This window comes from Schistocerca serialis, chromosome 4 (genome assembly GCF_023864345.2).
Source record: "Schistocerca serialis cubense isolate TAMUIC-IGC-003099 chromosome 4, iqSchSeri2.2, whole genome shotgun sequence".
NCBI lineage: Eukaryota > Metazoa > Arthropoda > Insecta > Orthoptera > Acrididae > Schistocerca > Schistocerca serialis.
Window position 1 is genome coordinate 770652633 of NC_064641.1, and position 18661 is coordinate 770671293.

Below are 18661 nucleotides of genomic sequence, written 5' to 3' on the forward strand. Positions count from 1 at the left end.
GCTCACGCGGTCGCAGTCGAAGCCGACCTCGTCGTCGACAACCACTTCGCCGTCGACGTCAGTATCTGCGTCGCCAGCCGCAAAGGGTGCTGCACGTCCTGCATTCGCCATACGCGTCAGCTTACTAACTTTTAAGTCGTAACTGGAATTTCTTATTATTTGTCGACATTCTTACACCTTCAGAACAGGCGCAAATGAAGTACTGCTAAGGCCACACTTACATCATGTCACAACAAAACCTGTGGCATATTTTCGCTGGCGTCAAAGATAAGTAACACACTGAAAACTGTCAAAGAGAAACGCTGTTTTCTCAAACAAGAATCTCATATACCTTCACGTGGTATTACTTGAGCACCGTGACACTTGACGATGTACCACACAAGAAAATTCCAGGAACGAGACAGTATTTTGCGCGAAATATGTATTGTTGATCCGCGTTATGGAGTTGCATGTGTTACAAATACTTGTGTATGTAATCTTTCGTACGGTACATGGTTGGCGTCCTATGACAAATCTTAGAAATCTAACTGTAATACGTGGCGTTTTATCTTGAAATTAGGGAGCTTCTTATTAACATTTGCAAATGAGATGTCAATGTTTATACTGCACGTAATAGCCAAACCGTACGTTAAAATTCATAGACATTGTTTTTTTTTTCATTTTAAATCGTGTTGCATATTCTACCACTGTCACATCAGCGTTTGAATTTTGCGTGTTTGTGATAGTGTTTAAAAGTAATGGCAGCATCCAGTTTATTTTCATTGTCAAAGCTGAAGGACGGGAAATAACAACAATATATAATGCATTCGAATTTATGCCGAGACGTTGTTATGATACGTCATGAACAAATTCAAATACGTGGTTGTATATTACATTAATAACAGGGATAGTGAATATAGACAAGAAGTATATATATCGGAAAACTTGCCATACTGTGCGCTGAACTTTATATTTTAAGAAAAACTTTCGATGATTCGTAAGTAGTTCACAAATAATCCGGAAGAGGTGCTACCGTAATCTTGTTTATCGTTGTCAACTTACTACCGTCTCGATTAGTACCCAAGTTTAGCCATGGATCTATTCTATCGCATCTGGTTCATGCATGCAATACGAAATAACACTTTTTGAGTTTTTATAAAAGCAATTAAAGAACAAGTTTTTTGGTTCAAATCGTCTTATTGTTATTCAAAATATCAGCCTTAAAATTTGTAGTCTCTTTGGAGCAAACAGAACAATTTTTGAAAACATTTTTCCACAGTGATGTTGTTATCACAAACACGTAGTTTTTAAAGATTTCAGCGGATTCGTGTGATAAGGAAATTTGCTGTGCTCCCATTTTCTTGCCAGCCGTTGTGGCCGTGCGGTTCTAGGCGCTTCAGTCTGGAACCGTGTGACCGCTACGGTCGCAGGTTCGAATCCTGCCTCGGGCATGGATGTGTGTGATGTCCTTAGGTTAGTTAGGTTTAAGTAGTTCTAAGTTCTAGGGGACTGATGACCACAGATATTAAGTCCCATGGTGCTCAGAGCCATTTGAACCATTAGAACCCATTTTCTTGTTTGACACAAAGAAAGTAAAGATATCGTTAGGGGTTGATAAATCACCCGAATACGGGCAGCAAGACAGTAATTCGACGTTCTTCTCTGTTACGTAATAAATTATTTGACATACTAAGCAACAGCTTGCATTGCCACAACGAGAAATGATGTAGCTCTTCCAATTTCTCCTGGTTTCTTGCCAAACAATTTAGTGTATACCAGGTGTGTTTAACATTTTAGATTACCTGGGCCACATTGAAGAAGACGAGTAGTTTTGGGCCGCACACAATATGTTTTTGACACTAAATATAATCACTGAGAAAATAATGGGAGGGGGATGGACCAATAAGACAAAAGCATAGCACGCCTGCGAGTTTCAGATTGGAAGTATTCAATTTATCGCAACTTTATATAAAGGGAATTTTATGGAACTTTCTTTTTTACAGATCGTGTGATAGATTGTCACTTATTTGGCCGCATAGATACTTGCTTTGGGCCGCATGCAGCCCGCTGGTTAGTAACCCCTGAAATATACCAACGTGTATTAACTGTTCTTCGATACTATAAATGTGAAACTCAAATAATAGTAGTGACATGTCCACTGTAACCAAGTAAGCAAGCAGTCATTTTCTTGGAAGAGCTTCACGAACGAACCTCTTTGTTGATTTCGGTTTATGTGGGAGCATCCAAATTGTTGATTGCTCCAGTTCGTACGAAAATAGCCAAGTTAGTCTCCTTTTACGACGCTATACGCAGACTTTGCATTTCCTAGATTGCATTTTTTGAGTATCACTTCACATCACTGTTTGACACTCAAACGGAGTCGAGAATTTTTTTGTACCAGAAATGCTGTTGTGGGGTCCAAGAAGATACCGCTTTCTTTTAGCCATGAAAAGTAATTTATTTTACTTTCATAACAAATATTTATTCACAGATTTCATATCTGCTTAGATTAGAATACGAAAAACCAGTTTAACACAAAAAACTCAAAATAAATCACAAAAGGAAAACAAGTTTACAGACAGCGAAGTGAAATAAAACATAAAAATTTAAACCAGTTTATTGTATTAAATGTAACATGAAACAGTAATAGATTGATGTAAGATGAACATATATGGTGTATAATATTTGCAGCTAATGAAGTGATACGCAATTTTTCACAAATATTCAATATTCACCCAAGTTTTTCTTTCCAAACTCTGGAAGACAGGCTTGGCAAATTTCTTGTAACATATCACGGGTAAGCAAATACTACCACGCTTCCTATGCGCCGTACGAGTTTCCCATCTGTTTGCAGGCCTTACAGTGTACGAAATGTCCTGATGAAGTGGGTCGTTTCTCACACTCCTTTGAGGTTCAGTAGAGGGTCACTTATAGCTACTTGTGCCATAGAAATTAGATGCCTCCTCCCTCTATTCATTTCTTTTCTCATTGTCTAGTTCTCTAGAATCACAGTTTCGTTCTGAAGCAATTTGATGATCACTATTGTAAGAAGAGTCATTTTTATCTTAGAGATCGTTTATACCGCTACCTTCGTCTTCCTCTAACGTTTCCTCAAAAAGTGCACAAAATTTGAAACAAACAGTGACGTACTCGTACATGAATAAGAGATCGAAGTCATAACACTGAAAATGAATGAATATACTAGTTACGTCTAAAAATTGAATGATATTTAGTTGATAAGCCAATTTTGACCATATAGAAAACAGAAGTACTTACGGTGTCCTAGGAAGGGGAATCACCCAAACTTAACAGCTGTACTCTGAGAAAATAGAAGACTCGACAATGCTTCTAGTTCATCTGATTATAAAGTATCGAAAACATAATGTGGAACTGCAAACAATAGAATGAATTACAGCAGAAATAGCTAGGGCTTACAGTTTCACTGGTATCGAAAAGGACGTCTCCTGTTACCACATTTTATACAGATAGTGCATTTTTCTCGGTCGTCCGCCCCTATAGCTGAGTGGCCAGCGCGTCGGAATGCCGCGCAAAGGGGCCCGGGTTCGATTCCCTGCTGGGTCGGGGACTTTTCTCCTCTCTGGGACTGGGTGTTGTGTTGTCCTCGTCATCATGTTGTGTTGTCTGCCTCATTATGTCATCCACCGGGGTAGCGACAAGAAGGGCATCCGGTCACCCCTGTCCGCAGCTCGTGGTCGTGCGGCAGCGTTCTCGCTTCCCTCGCCCGGGTTCCCGGGTTCGATTCCCGGCGGGGTCAGGGATTTTCTCTGCCTCGTGATGACTGGGTGTTGTGTGGTGTCCTTAGGTTAGCTAGGTTTAAGTAGTTCTAAGTTCTAGGGGACTGATGACCATAGATGTTTAGTCCCATAGTGCGCAGAGCCATTTGAACCATTTGAACCAACCGGTCACCCCTTCAATTAACCTTACCAAATCAAACATCACCATGTCGACCCTGCGGAAGTTCGGGACAACGGCACAAGGAAAGAGAGAGTACATTTTCTCGGTCGAGTTTTTGGAGCGTTCCATTACACCATCTGACAGGAGCTTGTGTTCGAGCTTAGAAGCAACAGCACTGTCAAATTATGTACAATGCATCGAGAACAAATCTTTTCACGAAAAATCTGATTTAGAGTGATTGATGCTAGTTGACGCAGTTTTCAGTTTACTACTGCATTTTATTCTATAGTACCTACTGCTCATGTGACCAATGCTGCGAATAGTGTTAGGCTATTCTTCCGCTAGTAATTGATGATAGATATATTAATTTAAAGTGTATGCTGAAATCATAAGAAATTGTGTACAAAAACATAACACCTGTGTCAATGTAGCAGAGATACGGGGAAAACTGACATACTCAAATTGTTCAAATGGCTCAAAGCACTATGGGACTTAACATCTGAGTTCATCAGTCCCTTGGACTTAGAACTACTTAAATCTAACTAACCTAAGGACATCACACACATCAGTGCCCGAGGCAGGATTCGAACCTGCGACCGTAGCAGCCGCGTGGTTCCGGACTCAAGCGCCTAGAACCGCTCGACCACAGCGGCCGGCACCAACTGGCATACTTCCTCCAGTAATTGGTATCATATTATTAATGAAAATGCGTGCAACGTGCAGATACATGTCTGAGATACATTACTCTCGTCTTAGTTTTTTCTGCAGTTCTCCGCATCTTTCACAGCACAGTTCACATACGCAGTCTGCATCTGGCTGGTGGAATCTTGTTGTGGTAGAACTCGTGGTGAATACGATGTGTCGTGTATCATGTTACTACATTTCAGCGTTCGTAGTTTGCCTGCTTCCATTATAGGATTTGCTATCTTTGGCTAGTCAAAAGTCGGGACTCTTGAGCAATAGGCAGAGCTTGAAACGTCCCCTTTGAACAATTATACACGACTGTCCTTAACCTGACACACAATATTTTTAGCGCAACGCAATCTGACTTTCAAAATTCCCTACTAAAGAATGGCCCTGACAAACATTACACTATACCTTTCACAAATCACTTACCTCACAAAAATCTTCGCTGCTCAAGCTACTGCAATACAGCGAGCGCCACTACTGCCAGCTAAATAAAAGATTCAAACTACTGAAGGCACTAACTACTGATAGGGATAGTTAGCAAATGAAAGATATTAATAGAGAACAAACAATGTATTTACCTTAATATCATCACAAGTCATAATATATATATCAGTTCATGACAAATTGCAAAACTCCGCCATCTCTCTCCCCACATCCACCACTGCTGGCGGCTCACCTCCAACTGCGCAATGCTACGCGCTGTTAACATCCAGCTGCCCCTCTACAATGGCAGACAACAATGCAAACTAGCCACAGACTGCACACAGCACAGCCAGTGATTTCATTTTCATATTGAGCGCTACCTAACGTTGCCAATAAGAAAACATAAACAGCCTACTTACATAGAGAAAACATAAACAGCCTACTTACATAGCCCCCATGCTCCCCACAAAAAATTTTACAAATTTTTTTTTTGGGCAGTGGCCAATAATGATTTGATAAAATTTTTCATAATTACAATAACAAAGAAATCAAATGCACACACTTATTGATATTATGTTGGTCAAAAGCTCAAATTTTCTCACAGTCCATAAAGACAGTCCTAATCGTACATAACAGGAGAATAGCAGTGTTTTTCTCAAAGTCTGAGCAGTAAAAGAAAATGCACATAGAAGTAGTGGATTTCCATGCAGTCTTGAAGAAGTAGTGTTGTCCTTCCAACGGAAAGACAGTGCTGACTCTTGACATGCAGACAGGTAATGGGCCACAACATAGCAAACCCACAGCAGAGTCATTCGATGTTTTGAAGAATATTGGTAGGTAGGTCATCACAGAGCAGACCCACTGTAGTCCTGGTAGAGATTACGGTATTGGTGGGCCACCAGAGGTACAGACCCACTGTAGTCCTTGTAGAGATAATGGTAATGGTGGGCCATCAAAGATGCAGACCCACTGTAGTCCTTGTAGAGATGGCCAGCAGCCATCTGTTGCGATTGTGCAGGTGCACATTCACCATCGAAGAGTCTTGCGGAGAATATAGAAAATCCATAAACCACCACTTGTGCACTCACAAAGTGTTGGGAATTGTCCTTAGAACCAGCAATGCCGTTATCCAGTCCCTTGCTGAATTATTAACACACGTGCAAACACTATCAGTCCCTACTTCTCACATATTGTCCATGTACTATGACCAACAGAAACGTGTGCAGTGAAATGTAACTAACAAGTTAATAATATCATGAACTGGTGACAATTACAATTTTATAACATAAGAATACAATTACAAAGGTACACAATACATCATTAAAAACATAACAATATAGATAACATTTGTAGTACAGGCTTTACAAAAGAATAGAAATAGACATATACGTCAGTGTTACAGGAATTATGACATGAGTACATACATAAAAGATCAGAATAACTTTCGAAACATCAACTTCACACATGAGCATTTAAACAGAATGAATAATGTCTAACATCTTTACAAAGTAAATAACATATTATTAATGCCAATTATATTCGAGGATAACAGTATTCCTCATCATAGTGAATGTAGCTTAATATTAAAAGAAGAAAAAATTCTATGAAACTACACAGAGACAGGAAGAAAACAAATACACAAGGGTACACAAACACATAGTGGGATAACACCAATAGGAAAGGACAGGGTTCGTTTTCAGTGTAACATTTGGTACTGCAGTCCATCCCAAAACTTCATTCTATAGATCATTCGTCTTATTTCAACCTTTGCTTCCACCAAAAAAATCTTATCCAAGCATGCTTTCTGTATTCTGTTCATATTTCTTTCAAAATAATTATTTCTGATTGTACAATACTCATTTGGGCCCAAATCCTTTTTATATAACTTCGCAATGCATTCTTTACCTATTCTCCATAGTCAGTTTCTTATATAGTCTACCCCCTCTTAAGCTAACTTAAATCTACTGAGCTCAGATGCTAAACTAAGGGACGAGGCAATGCAGCAGCACAAAACAAATCAACACAAATAGCAATGCAAAAAATGCAAATTGGCAAAGCTAGCAGCATAAATGAGCAAAAGTCAAATTCAATAACACTATGCCTGGCAAACAGCAGCAACTTATACCTAAACATGACATAGCACAAGCAGAAAAAATATTACACTAAAATGGCCATGTCTAATACCTATGTCACATCTTAACATTAGAGTGATGCATCACAATTTATTCTACAAAAGAAATTACCAAGTACTTGAAAAGAAAATTATGTGTTACTGTTACTAGTTCCTTCTTATTGTTCTTTCCTTTCCAAGTGCTCCTTTTTTTAAAGAATGTGGATCATAAAATAATTATTTAATAGATCTGTTGACAGAAAGTGTTCACATTAGCAAATGCATTTCATTTTATAAAAGCAATGCTGCAACACAGCTGGAAACCAGATATCAAGTGAAATAAGCAATTACGCAAACCAAAGCATAAAAACATCATTCAATAGTCATGTGGCATTTCGTAACTCAGTAGCTCTCAACTCTCATAGAAAGACACTTGTCATTATCAGGTTTGCAGATGTACGAATATTTCCCATCAATTCATAAGCATTTCAGCAATTAGCACAAAGTGCGAGTAATCATATGTTTTCAAGTAACGAGGGTGTCGCATTAGCGATGAAAGGCACACCCTAATGGCTTGTTCTCCAGGTGTTTTCCTGTGCTCTGAAAGGCATATGAAACGTCCCCTTTGAACATTTCTACATATGACTGTCCTTAAACTGACATACAATATTTTTAGCGCAACGCAATCTGACTTTCAGAATTCTCTACAAAAGAATGGCCCTGACTAACATTAAACTATACCTTTCACAAATCACTTACCTCACAAAAATCTTCGCTGCTCAAGCTACTGCAATACAGCGAGCGCCACTACTGCCAGCTAAATAAAAGATTCAAACTACTGAAGGCACTAACTACTGATAGGGATAGTTAGCAAATGAAAGATATTAATAGAGAACAAACAATGTATTTACCTTAATATCATCACAAGTCATAATATATATATCAGTTCATGACAAATTGCAAAACTCCGCCATCTCTCTCCCCACATCCACCACTGCTGGCGGCTCACCTCCAACTGCGCAATGCTACGCGCTGTTAACATCCAGCTGCCCCTCTACAATGGCAGACAACAATGCAAACTAGCCACAGACTGCACACAGCACAGCCAGTGATTTCATTTTCATATTGAGCGCTACCTAACGTTGCCAATAAGAAAACATAAACAGCCTACTTACATAGAGAAAACATAAACAGCCTACTTACAAGCTTAATGACGTGCAATTCTTTCTAACGTTCGCAAGTTTTTATCGTCGCATCAAAACTAAACTATAAATACCATACGTGAAACTTAATCTTTAAATAGTTTAACAGTGTTTACCTTATACAAAAGTGAAAATCAAGGGGTTTGGCTGATAAACACGTCTTCGGTCAGAAATCTCATTGACTGGAGTACAATTGTCTTCAGTGATGAGTCCCACCTCGAACTGAGCCTCAAAGACCAGCGAAGGCGAGTCTGGACGCGCCCCAGACACCGATAGGGTACCATCCTGCCTGTCGCTAGCCGTAAGACCCGACAAACAGGAGTGATGGTCTAGGGCGCCATTTCTTTCCATAGCAGGAACCCTTCGGTTATCATCCGCGACACCCTTAGGGCAAAGCGTTGATAATCTATGCCCCGTTTTGATGCTCTTCATGGCAAGCCATCCTGGCCTTACATTTCAGCAAGATAATGCCCTTCCGCCCATGGCGAGAGTTTCTACTGCTTGTCCTTGGCCAGAAAGGTCGTCGGATCTCTCCTCAATTGAGAAGTTTGGAATATTATTGCCAGGATCCTCCAACCAGGTTGGAATTTTGACTATCTAAAGCGCAAGTCGGACAGAATTCGGCACAATATCGTTCAGAACGACACCCAAAACTCTATCAGTCCAACCCGAACAACTGCTTGGATAAGGGCCAGAGGTGGACCAAAGCGTTACTGCCCTGCTCAATTTGTAAAGCTCTTTCTCTTGAATAAATCATCCAGTTTGTCTGAAACTGTACTCATTTATTTGTCTGTACATGTACATCACATCTATCGATTTCTGTCCCACTCGAATAATTCCTGCGTGGTACGTCGGTCTTTTGTCCTCAGGGTATAAATAGAGAGAGTAAGTTTAAAGGGAGAAAAAAAAATAAATAGACAGTAATAATAAATAGCAATAACAGGGATTTTCCGTTGCAAAAATACACTACTGGCCAGTAAAATTGCTACACCAAGAACAGATGCAGATGAAAAATGGTTCAAATGGCTCTGAGCACTATGGCACTTAACATCTGTGGTCATCAGTCCCCTAGAACTTAGAACTACTTAAACCTAACTAACCTAAGGACATCACACACATCCATGCCCGAGGCAGGATTCGAACCTGCGACCGTAGCAGTCGCGCAGTTCCGGACTGAGCGCCTAGAACCGCTCGGCCACCGCGGCCGGCGATGCAGATGATAAACGGGTATTGAATGGACAAATATATTATACTAGAACAGACATGTGTTTACATTTTCACGTAATTTGGGTGCATAGATCCTGAGAAATCAGTACCCAGAACAACAACCTCTGGCCGTAATAACGGCCTTGATACGCCTGGGCATTGAGTCAAACAGAGCTTGGATGGTGTGTACAGGTACAACTGCCCATGCAGCTTCAACGCGATACCACAGTTCATCAAGAGTAGTGACTGGCGTATTGTGACGAGCCAGTTGCTCGGCCACCATTCAACAGACGTTTTCAGTTGGTGAGAGATCTGGAGAATGTGCAGACCAGGGCAGCTGTCGAACATTTGCTGTATCCAGAATCGCCCGTACAGGACCTGCAACATGCGGTCATGCACTATCCTGCTGAAATGTAGGGTGTCGCAGGGATCGAATAAAGGGTACAGCCACGGGTCGTAACACATCTGAAATGTAACGCCCACTGTTCAAAGTGCCGTCAGTGCGAATGAGAGGTGACCGAGACGTGTAACCAATGACACCCCATACCATCACGCCGGGTGATACACCAGTATGGCGATGACGAATACACGCTTCCAACGTGCGTTCACTGCGATGTCACCAAACACGGTTGCGACCGTCATGATGCTGTAAACAGAACCTGGATTCATCCGAAAAAATGACGTTTTGCCATTCGTGCACCCAGGTTCGTCGTTGAGTACACCATCGTAGGCACTCCTGTCTGTGATGCAGCGTCAAGGGTAACCGCAGCCGTGGTCTCCGAGCTGATAGTCCCTGCTGCTGCAAACGTCGTCGAACTGTTCGTGCAGATGGTTGTTGTCTTGCAAACATCCCCATCTGTTGACTCAGGGATCGAGACGTGGCTCCATGATCCGTCACAGCCATGCGGATAAAATGCCTGTCATCTCGACTGCTAGTGATACGAGGCCGTTGGGATCCAGCACGGTGTTCCGTATTACCCTCCTGAACCCACCGATTCCATATTGTGCTGACAGTCATTGGATCTCGACCAACGCGAGCAGCAATGTCGTGATACGATAAACCGCAATCGCGATAGGTTACAATCCGAACTTTATCAAAGTCGGAAACGTGATGGTACGCATTTCTCCTCCTTACACAAGGCATCACAACAACGTTTCACCAGGCAACGCCGGTCAACTGCTGTTTGTGTATGAGAAATCGGTTGGAAACTTTCATCATGTCAGCACGTTGTAGGTGTCGCCACCGGCGCCAACCTTGTGTGAATGCTCTGAAAAGCTAATCATCTGCATATCGCAGCATCTTCCTGTCTGTTAAATTTCGCGTCTGTAGCACGTCATCTCGGTGGTGTAGCAATTTCAATGGCCAGTAGTGTAGTACTGAGAAAACGGGCTGGCCGTGGTGGTCTTGCGGTTCTAGGCGCGCAGTCCGGAACCGCGCGACTGCTACGGTCGCAGGTTCGAATCCTGCCTCGGGAATGGATGTGTGTGATGTCCTTAGGTTAGTTAGGTTTAAGTAGTTCTAAGTTCTAGGGGACTGTTGACCACAGATGTTAAGTCCCATAGTGCTCAGAACCATTTGAACCATTTGAGAAAGCGGTTCCCGATCAAATGCTCTAACTATACAAATCGTGAGCCTGCTGCAGAACTTGTTTTTGAGCTGTTTATGGGTTGGCAGCTCTGGCTGACAGCTAGTTGGATGTGCAGTGTCTATGGAGAGCAGCGAAGAGGTCCTGCGGGAGCTGGTGGGCCGCGGGGCATCCCTGGACGCCGAGGACCGGCGCGGGCAGACGGCGCTGATGCAGGCCGTGCTGGCGACGCGTCGCGACGCCGTCTCCATACTGCTGGCCGCCGGGGCCGGCCGCAAGCGCAGGAACCTCTACGGCAACACCGCACTGGACATGGCGCGCGCCAGGAACCTCAAGGTGGGCACGCAGTTCAGTCTACACGTCTTCACCATACTATTAAGATAACTTTGTGATTAACGGTATAGCGATTCGAGTGATAGGGACCACTACCAGCCAAACGTAGTTCTTCCTCGAACGCTTTGTTGCCTGTTTTGAAGGTAGAATATGTGACCAGTAGTACCCGAACACGTAATCGTGGACTTTAATGTGGGATGCGCCCACCCTTCGCTCTTATGACGGCTTGAATTCTGGTGGGGACACTTTCAATGAGGTGTCTGAATGTCTGTGGAGGAATAGCAGCCCAATCTTCCTCAAGAGGCGAAACCAGAGGAGGTGGTTACGCTGGACGCTGGGGTGTGGGTGAAGTCTATCTAAGTCATCCTAGAGGTGCTCCATTAGAATCAGATCGGGAGGCCAGTCCATTTCAGGAATGTTACCGCCCACAAACCACTGTCTCACAGCTGGTGCTTTACGACAGGGTGCACTATCACGCTGATACAAACAATCACCGTCTCCGAACTGTTCCTCTTTTCCATGCAGTACACACTGCTGTTCATGCCCTTCCTCAACTACCGTTTTCTTAAATGCAATAAGGTTCCACGCCCTAATCACGAAGAACACCCCCCTACCGTAACACAGCCTCCTCTGTACTTCACTGTTGGCGCTAAATATGACGGCAGGTGACATTTTCGAGGCATTCGCCAAACCCAAACCCTCCCATCGGGCTGTTACAGGGAATAGTCATACATTGTCCTTTGGCATCGCTGTTTACACCATGTCAAGCTTCGCTCAGCATTAACTACACAAAAGTGTGGCTTATGAGAAGCTGCTTGACCATGCCACCCGAATTCTTCTTAAACCCCAAGCACATTCATTGTGCTAGCTGGACTGCTGGTGGCAATTTGGAACACACAACTGGTTCCTTCTGCTTGTTTCATGCGATTTTTTACAACCATCCTGCCTAATGCTCGACGGTCCCTTTCCGCTAATGCATGTGGTCTGTCTGGTCTTGCTGTAGCTGTGGTGGTTCCCTAGAGTTTCCACTTCGCAGTCACATCAACAACAGTAGACTTGGGTAGCTCAAAATGGTTCAAATGGCTCTGAGCACAATGGGATTTAACATCTGAGGTCATCAGTCCCCTAGATCTTAGAACTACTTAAACCTAAGTAACCTACGGACATCACACACATCCATGCCCGAGGTGGGATTCTAACCTGCGACCGTAGCGGTCGCGCGGTTGCAGACTGAAGCGCCTAGAACCGCTCGGCCACCCCGGCCGGCTTGGGCAGCTCTATAAGGGTTGAAATGTCCCTGACTGTTTTGTAACTCAAGTGAGATCCAGTGACTAATCTACGTTCGAAGACATTGAGCTTTCCTGATTGATCCATTCTGCTGTTACTGCCCCTCTACTGGCAACACAGTGCTCCCCACCTTCTTTCCTTGCGGCGCCTCTGCCTCGGGCGTCTAGATGCCTTTGACAGATAGTGTACGTGCAGAGAGCCTTGTTAAAGTTGAATGCTGGCGAGAATCATTGCCTGCTAGGACTACAATCAATCGAACAAAAATTTTATTTTATTCCAGCTACAGTACCGCAAATTCAGAGTTATTGTGAATTAATCGTTTCTACGGTAAACACACATTGTCTGGAATTCTGACGTTTGTCAGGGATATTAAGAAAAAGTGGCGAAAATTTATCTACAACTTGAACACAAACCAGACTGCACTTGTAAGAGCTGAAGAACTTGCAAGGGGATAGCGGTACATTGTGCAAGTAGTAAAGGTAACTAAGGAGAAATTTGGAAAGGGCTTAAAAATTGAGGAAGAAGAAGTATAAAAATTAAAATTTCTGTTAATGGCATTGTAATTATTTCATAGATTGAAAGTGACTTCAGACAGCAATACAATGAAAGGGTTAGGCTCTTGAAAAGAAGTTACAAAATGAACATCAACATAATTAGGTAAAAGAAGAGTAATGGCCTGTAGTTGATTAATTCAGGCGGTACTGGGGATTAGGAAATGAGTTGCAGAAAATAGTAGCCAAGTTTTGGTTTTTTGGTAGCAAAGTAAGTAACGATGAAAGATGTAAAATGGATGTAAAATGCAGACCAGCAATAACAAGAAAACTTTGCAGAAAATGAGATATGTTAACACTGAATATGGTGTGTCCCAGGAGGAATAATAAATACTCAGGGATGTGACAGTAATGCTCTTTTGAAGCAAAAAATTTCATATGCACATAGTCCATATACAAAATGGTTTCCACAAAAGAACACATGAAATGTACATTGTTATTTATGGAACTGATGACTTGACACACAACTATCATATTTAACAATCAAAAATGAAAAAAATCACTGAATAATGCAAACAAGTTGTAAAGGTAGAAAATTTTAGTGACTGAGGGGGGAAAAAAATCACAAAGGGAGTGCCACTGGGTTCAGTTTTGGTTCCACTCTTATTCCTATGGCAGAAGGACATCCCAAACAAAGGGGCTGAAAGCTACGAGGTACATTGGGTTAGAGTAACACGTCAAAGTGATGGGTGGGTAAGGGATATACCTGCGTGCCACCAGTGCAAAAACAAATGTACATTAAATGTATAAAACACTGATGCGACAAAAGTCAGGGGACACCTCCTAAGCCGGCCGAAGTGGCCGTGCGGTTAAAGGCGCTGCAGTCTGGAACCGCAAGATCGCTACGGTCGCACGTTCGAATCCTGCCTCGGGCATGGATGTGTGTGATGTCCTTAGGTTAGTTAGGTTTAAGTAGTTCTAAGTTCTAGGGGACTAATGACCTCAGCAGTTAAGTCCCATAGTGCTCAGAGCCATTTGAACCATTTTTTGACACCTCCTAATATCGTGTCTGACCTCCTTTTGCTTGCCGTAGCGCAGCAACTCAATGTGGCATGGACTCAATACGTCGCTGAAAGTCCCCTGCAGAAATATTGAGCCATTCTGCCTCTATAGCCGTTCATAACTGTGAAAGTGTTGCTGGTGCAGGATTTTGTTCTCGAACTGAGCTCTTGATTATGGCCCATAAACGTTCTATGGAATTCATGTCAGGCGATCTTAGTGGCCAAATCGTTCACTCCAAGTGTCCAGAATGTTCTTCAACCAATCGCAAATAATTGTGACCTGGTGACACGGCCCACTGTCATCCATAAGAATTACATAGTTATTTGGGAACATCATGAATGGGTGCAAATGATCTCCAAGTCGGTTCATTTGGACCAGACGACACAGTGCATTCCATGTAAGCACAGCCCACGCCATTATGGAGCCACCACCAGCTTGCACAGTGCCTTGTTAACAACTTTGGTTGATGGCTTCTTGGTTCTGCGCCACACTCGAACCCTACCATCAGATCTTACCAACTGACATCGGGACTGATGTGACTAGGCCGCTCTTTTCCAATCTATGGTCCAACCGCTTTGATCACGAGCCCAGGAGAGGCGCTGTAGGCGATGTAGTGCTGTTATCAAAGGCACTCACGTCGGTCGTCTGCTGCCATAGCATATTAACGCCAAATTTGGCCGCACAGTCATAATGGGTACGTTTTTCGTACGTCACATAGTGATTTATGCGGTTATTTCACGCAATGCTGCTTGTCTGTTAGCACCGATAACGCTGAGCTGAAGCCGTTGCTCTTGGTCGTTCAGTGAAGGCCGTCGGCTACAGCGTTGTCCATGGTGAGAGATAGTATCTAGCTTGAAATTTGGTATTCTCTGCGCAATATTGAATTCCTTGACGATTTACAGAATGGAGTGTCCCACGTACCTAGCTCCAACTACCATTCCGCGTTCAAAGACTGTTACACTACTGGCCATTAAAATTGCTACACCAAGAAGAAACGCAGATGATAGATGGGTATTCATTGGACAAATATATTATACTAGAACTGACATGTGATTACATTTTCACGCAATTTGGGTGCATAGATCCTGAGAAATCATTACCCAGAACAACCACCTCTGGCCGTAGTAACGGCCTTGATACGCCTGGGTATTGAGTCAGAGCGAGCTTGGATGGAGTGTACAGGTACAGCTGCCCATGCAGCTTCAACACGATACCACAGTTCATCAAGAGTAGTGACTAGCGTATTGTGACGAGCCAGTTGCTTCGCCACCATTGACCAGACGTTTTCAGTTGGTGAGAGATCTGGAGAATGTGCTGGCCAGGGCAGCTGTCGAACATTTTCTGTATCCAGAAAGGCCCGTACAGGACCTGCAACATGCGGTAGTGCATTATCCCGCTGAAATGTAGGGTTTCGCAGGGATCGAATGAAGGGTAGAGCCACGGTTCGTAACACATCTGAAATGTAACGTCCACTGTTCAAAGTGCCGTCAAAGCGAACAAGAGGTGACCGAGACGTGTAATCAGTGGCACCCCATACCATTACACCGGGTGATACGCCAGTATGGCGATGACGAATACACGCTTCCAATGTGCGTGCACCGCGACGTCACCAAACACGGATGCGACCATCATGATGCTGTAAACACAACCTGGATTCATCCGAAAAAAATGACGTTTTGCCATTCGTGCACCCAGGTTCGTCGTTGAGTCATCGCAGGCGCTCCTGTCTGTGATGCAGCGTCAAGGGTAACCGCAGCCACGGTCTCCGAGCTGATAGTCGATGCTGCTGCAAACGTCGTCGAACTGTTCGTGCAGATGGTTGTTGTCTTGCAAACGTCCCCATCTGTTGACTCAGGGATCGAGACGTGGCTGCACAATCCGTTACCGCCATGCGGATAAGATGCCTGTCATCTCGACTGGTAGTGATAAGACGCCGTTGGGATTCAGCACGGCGTTCCATGTTACCCTCCTGTACCCACCGATTCCATATTCTGCTAACAGTCACTGGATCTCGACCAAGGCGAGCAGCTCTGTCGCAATACGATAAAACCGCAATCGCGATAGGCTACAATCCGACCTTTATCAAAGTCGGAAACGTGATGGTACGCATTTCTCCTCCTTACACGAGGCATCACAACAACGTTTCACCAGGCAACGTCGATCAACTGCTGTTTGTGCATGAGAAATCGGTTGGAAACTTTCCTCATGTGGGCACGTTGTAGATGTCACCACCGGCGCCAACCTTGTGTGAATGCTCTGAAAAGCTAATCATTTGGATATCACAGCATCTTCTTCCTGTCGGTTAAATTTCACTTCTGTAGACATCTTCGTGGTGTGTAGCAATTTTAATGGCCAGTAGTGTAATTCCCGTCGTCGGCCATGATAACGTAGGAAACCTGAGTAAAAATGACAGTTTTGTCAGTGCACTACCCGTTTATACCTTATGTACGCAATATTATCGCCATCTGTTCATGTGCATATCGCTATCCCATGACTTCTGCCACCTCCGTATATCTCGGAAAACGTTCGGGCTAGGGGATATGTCCTTGTGAAGTTCTTTGCTTCAAATGTGCATTTCTGTCATATTCCTGAATACTGACCATCCCTCCTAACACATCTTTTACCAATTCATGTGTTAGCATTCATGTGTTAGGAAGTACTTTTTGAAAGCTTTTATCTGGAATGTAGCTTTATACGAAAATGAATCACGGACGATAGGCATTATAGACAAGAAGAGTAGCATTTGATGCCTGGTGTTAGAGAATAATATCGACGTTTTTTGGATAGATCGAATAATAAATGGGGAGGTAATGAATAACAGTGGGTAATAATGAGCTTTATGGCATCAGTTTAAAAAAAGAAGGGATAGATTGACGGAGTACACACTGAGGTATCGTGGGAAGTGTGAGGGGTAAAAATTGTGGTATGTTCATTTTCTTTTGTTGTCTGTTGTGTTTCTCTTTGTCTATGACGCTGTAGTCAGGTGTTCTACCCGCAACTGTCGCCATCAACCAATCCGTTCATATCGTTTCGAGATTGTACCAGCACCAGAACAAGATTAGTGATTCCCTGAAATGTGGAAAACGTAAACTGTGAAGTGGAGTGGTATTATTCCAAGTGCGAAATGGCAAACATGGTGTTCTGCTATTACGGCATTAGGGCCTAATCGATAGACATGTTTCTTGTACGACGACTTAAATCTGAAAAATGTTCAGGAGGATGTTCCAGCAACTTGTACACGCGGGATCATTCGCAACCAGTACAAGGACGCACGGTGGACCTAACGTAATTAGCACGTCCACTATGAACGAGCTAGTGTTGCGACGAATATAAATGAGCTTATAGCGCATACTGATATGCAATGAGCTGGAGTTTCTAGAGGCATACAACAGGCTTTTATGTGGTCAGTTCTGCTCATTAACATCGCCATAGCAGAATACAGTTACGCCAGTGGGTTCTAAGGTGGAATGCTGTGTATCCGTACTTGAAAGCCTTGGTTTTATTTACGGATGAGCCGGTATTCACACAGAGTAGGATAATAAATTACGGCAATTACCACACGTGGTCATGGAAACTTCAAGGGTAGCAAGATATTAGGTTCGCTTTAGTATTAATGGTTCAAATGGCTCTGAGCATTATGGGACTCAACATCTTAGGTCGGAAGTCCCCTAGAACTTAGAACTACTTAAACCTAACTAACCTAAGGACATCACACACACCCATGCCCGAGGCAGGATTCGAACCTGCGACCGTAGCAGTCCCGCGGTTCCGGACTGCAGTGCCAGAACCGCACGGCCACCGCGGCCGGCTTTTAGTATTAATGATTGGGCAGAAATTGTGGATGATACTCTCATATAGCCATACACTTTCCCGGGAAAATTATAAGATAATGTATATCATCTATTTTTGCATGACAAATTACTCACGCTGTTCGAGAATGTTATGGAGTAATGCAGTCTGTCCGTTCACATTATCTTAGTCCCTTAGATTTGTGTGGAATTGCAACATTGCGTTGACGTAAGGACCAGCAACATTATTTTATCTTATTGTTTCTTTAGTCTTCGGTCTCAGCTGCGTTTACATTTAAGTTAATGGTGATTACTTTCGAAAGTATTTGTTCACATTCAAGCCATCATATACATTAAAAGAACATCTTTAGTCAATATGTAACATGCAAATGGTTTAAATGGTTTAAATGGCTCTGAGGACTATGGGACTTAACATCTGAGGTCATCAGTCCCCTATAACTTAGAACTACTTAACCTAACTAACCTAAGGACATCACACACATCTATGCACGAGGCAGGATTCGAACCTGCGACCGTAGCGGTCGCGCGGTTCCAGACTGTAGCGCCTAGAACCGCTCGGCCCTCCGGC

At 43.2% G+C, this 18661-nt stretch overlaps 1 protein-coding gene across 1 annotated transcript in view; it reads left to right on the forward strand.

The window, feature by feature from the left end:
* LOC126474756 (fibronectin type 3 and ankyrin repeat domains protein 1-like) overlaps nucleotides 1–18661 on the forward strand; it is a 165248-nt gene that overhangs the window by 134001 nt on the left and 12586 nt on the right. Inside the window, exon 7 of the mRNA XM_050102233.1 lies at nucleotides 11230–11447. Within this exon, the coding sequence (XP_049958190.1) occupies nucleotides 11230–11447 (218 nt within the window). The remainder of the gene's footprint in view (nucleotides 1–11229; nucleotides 11448–18661) is intronic.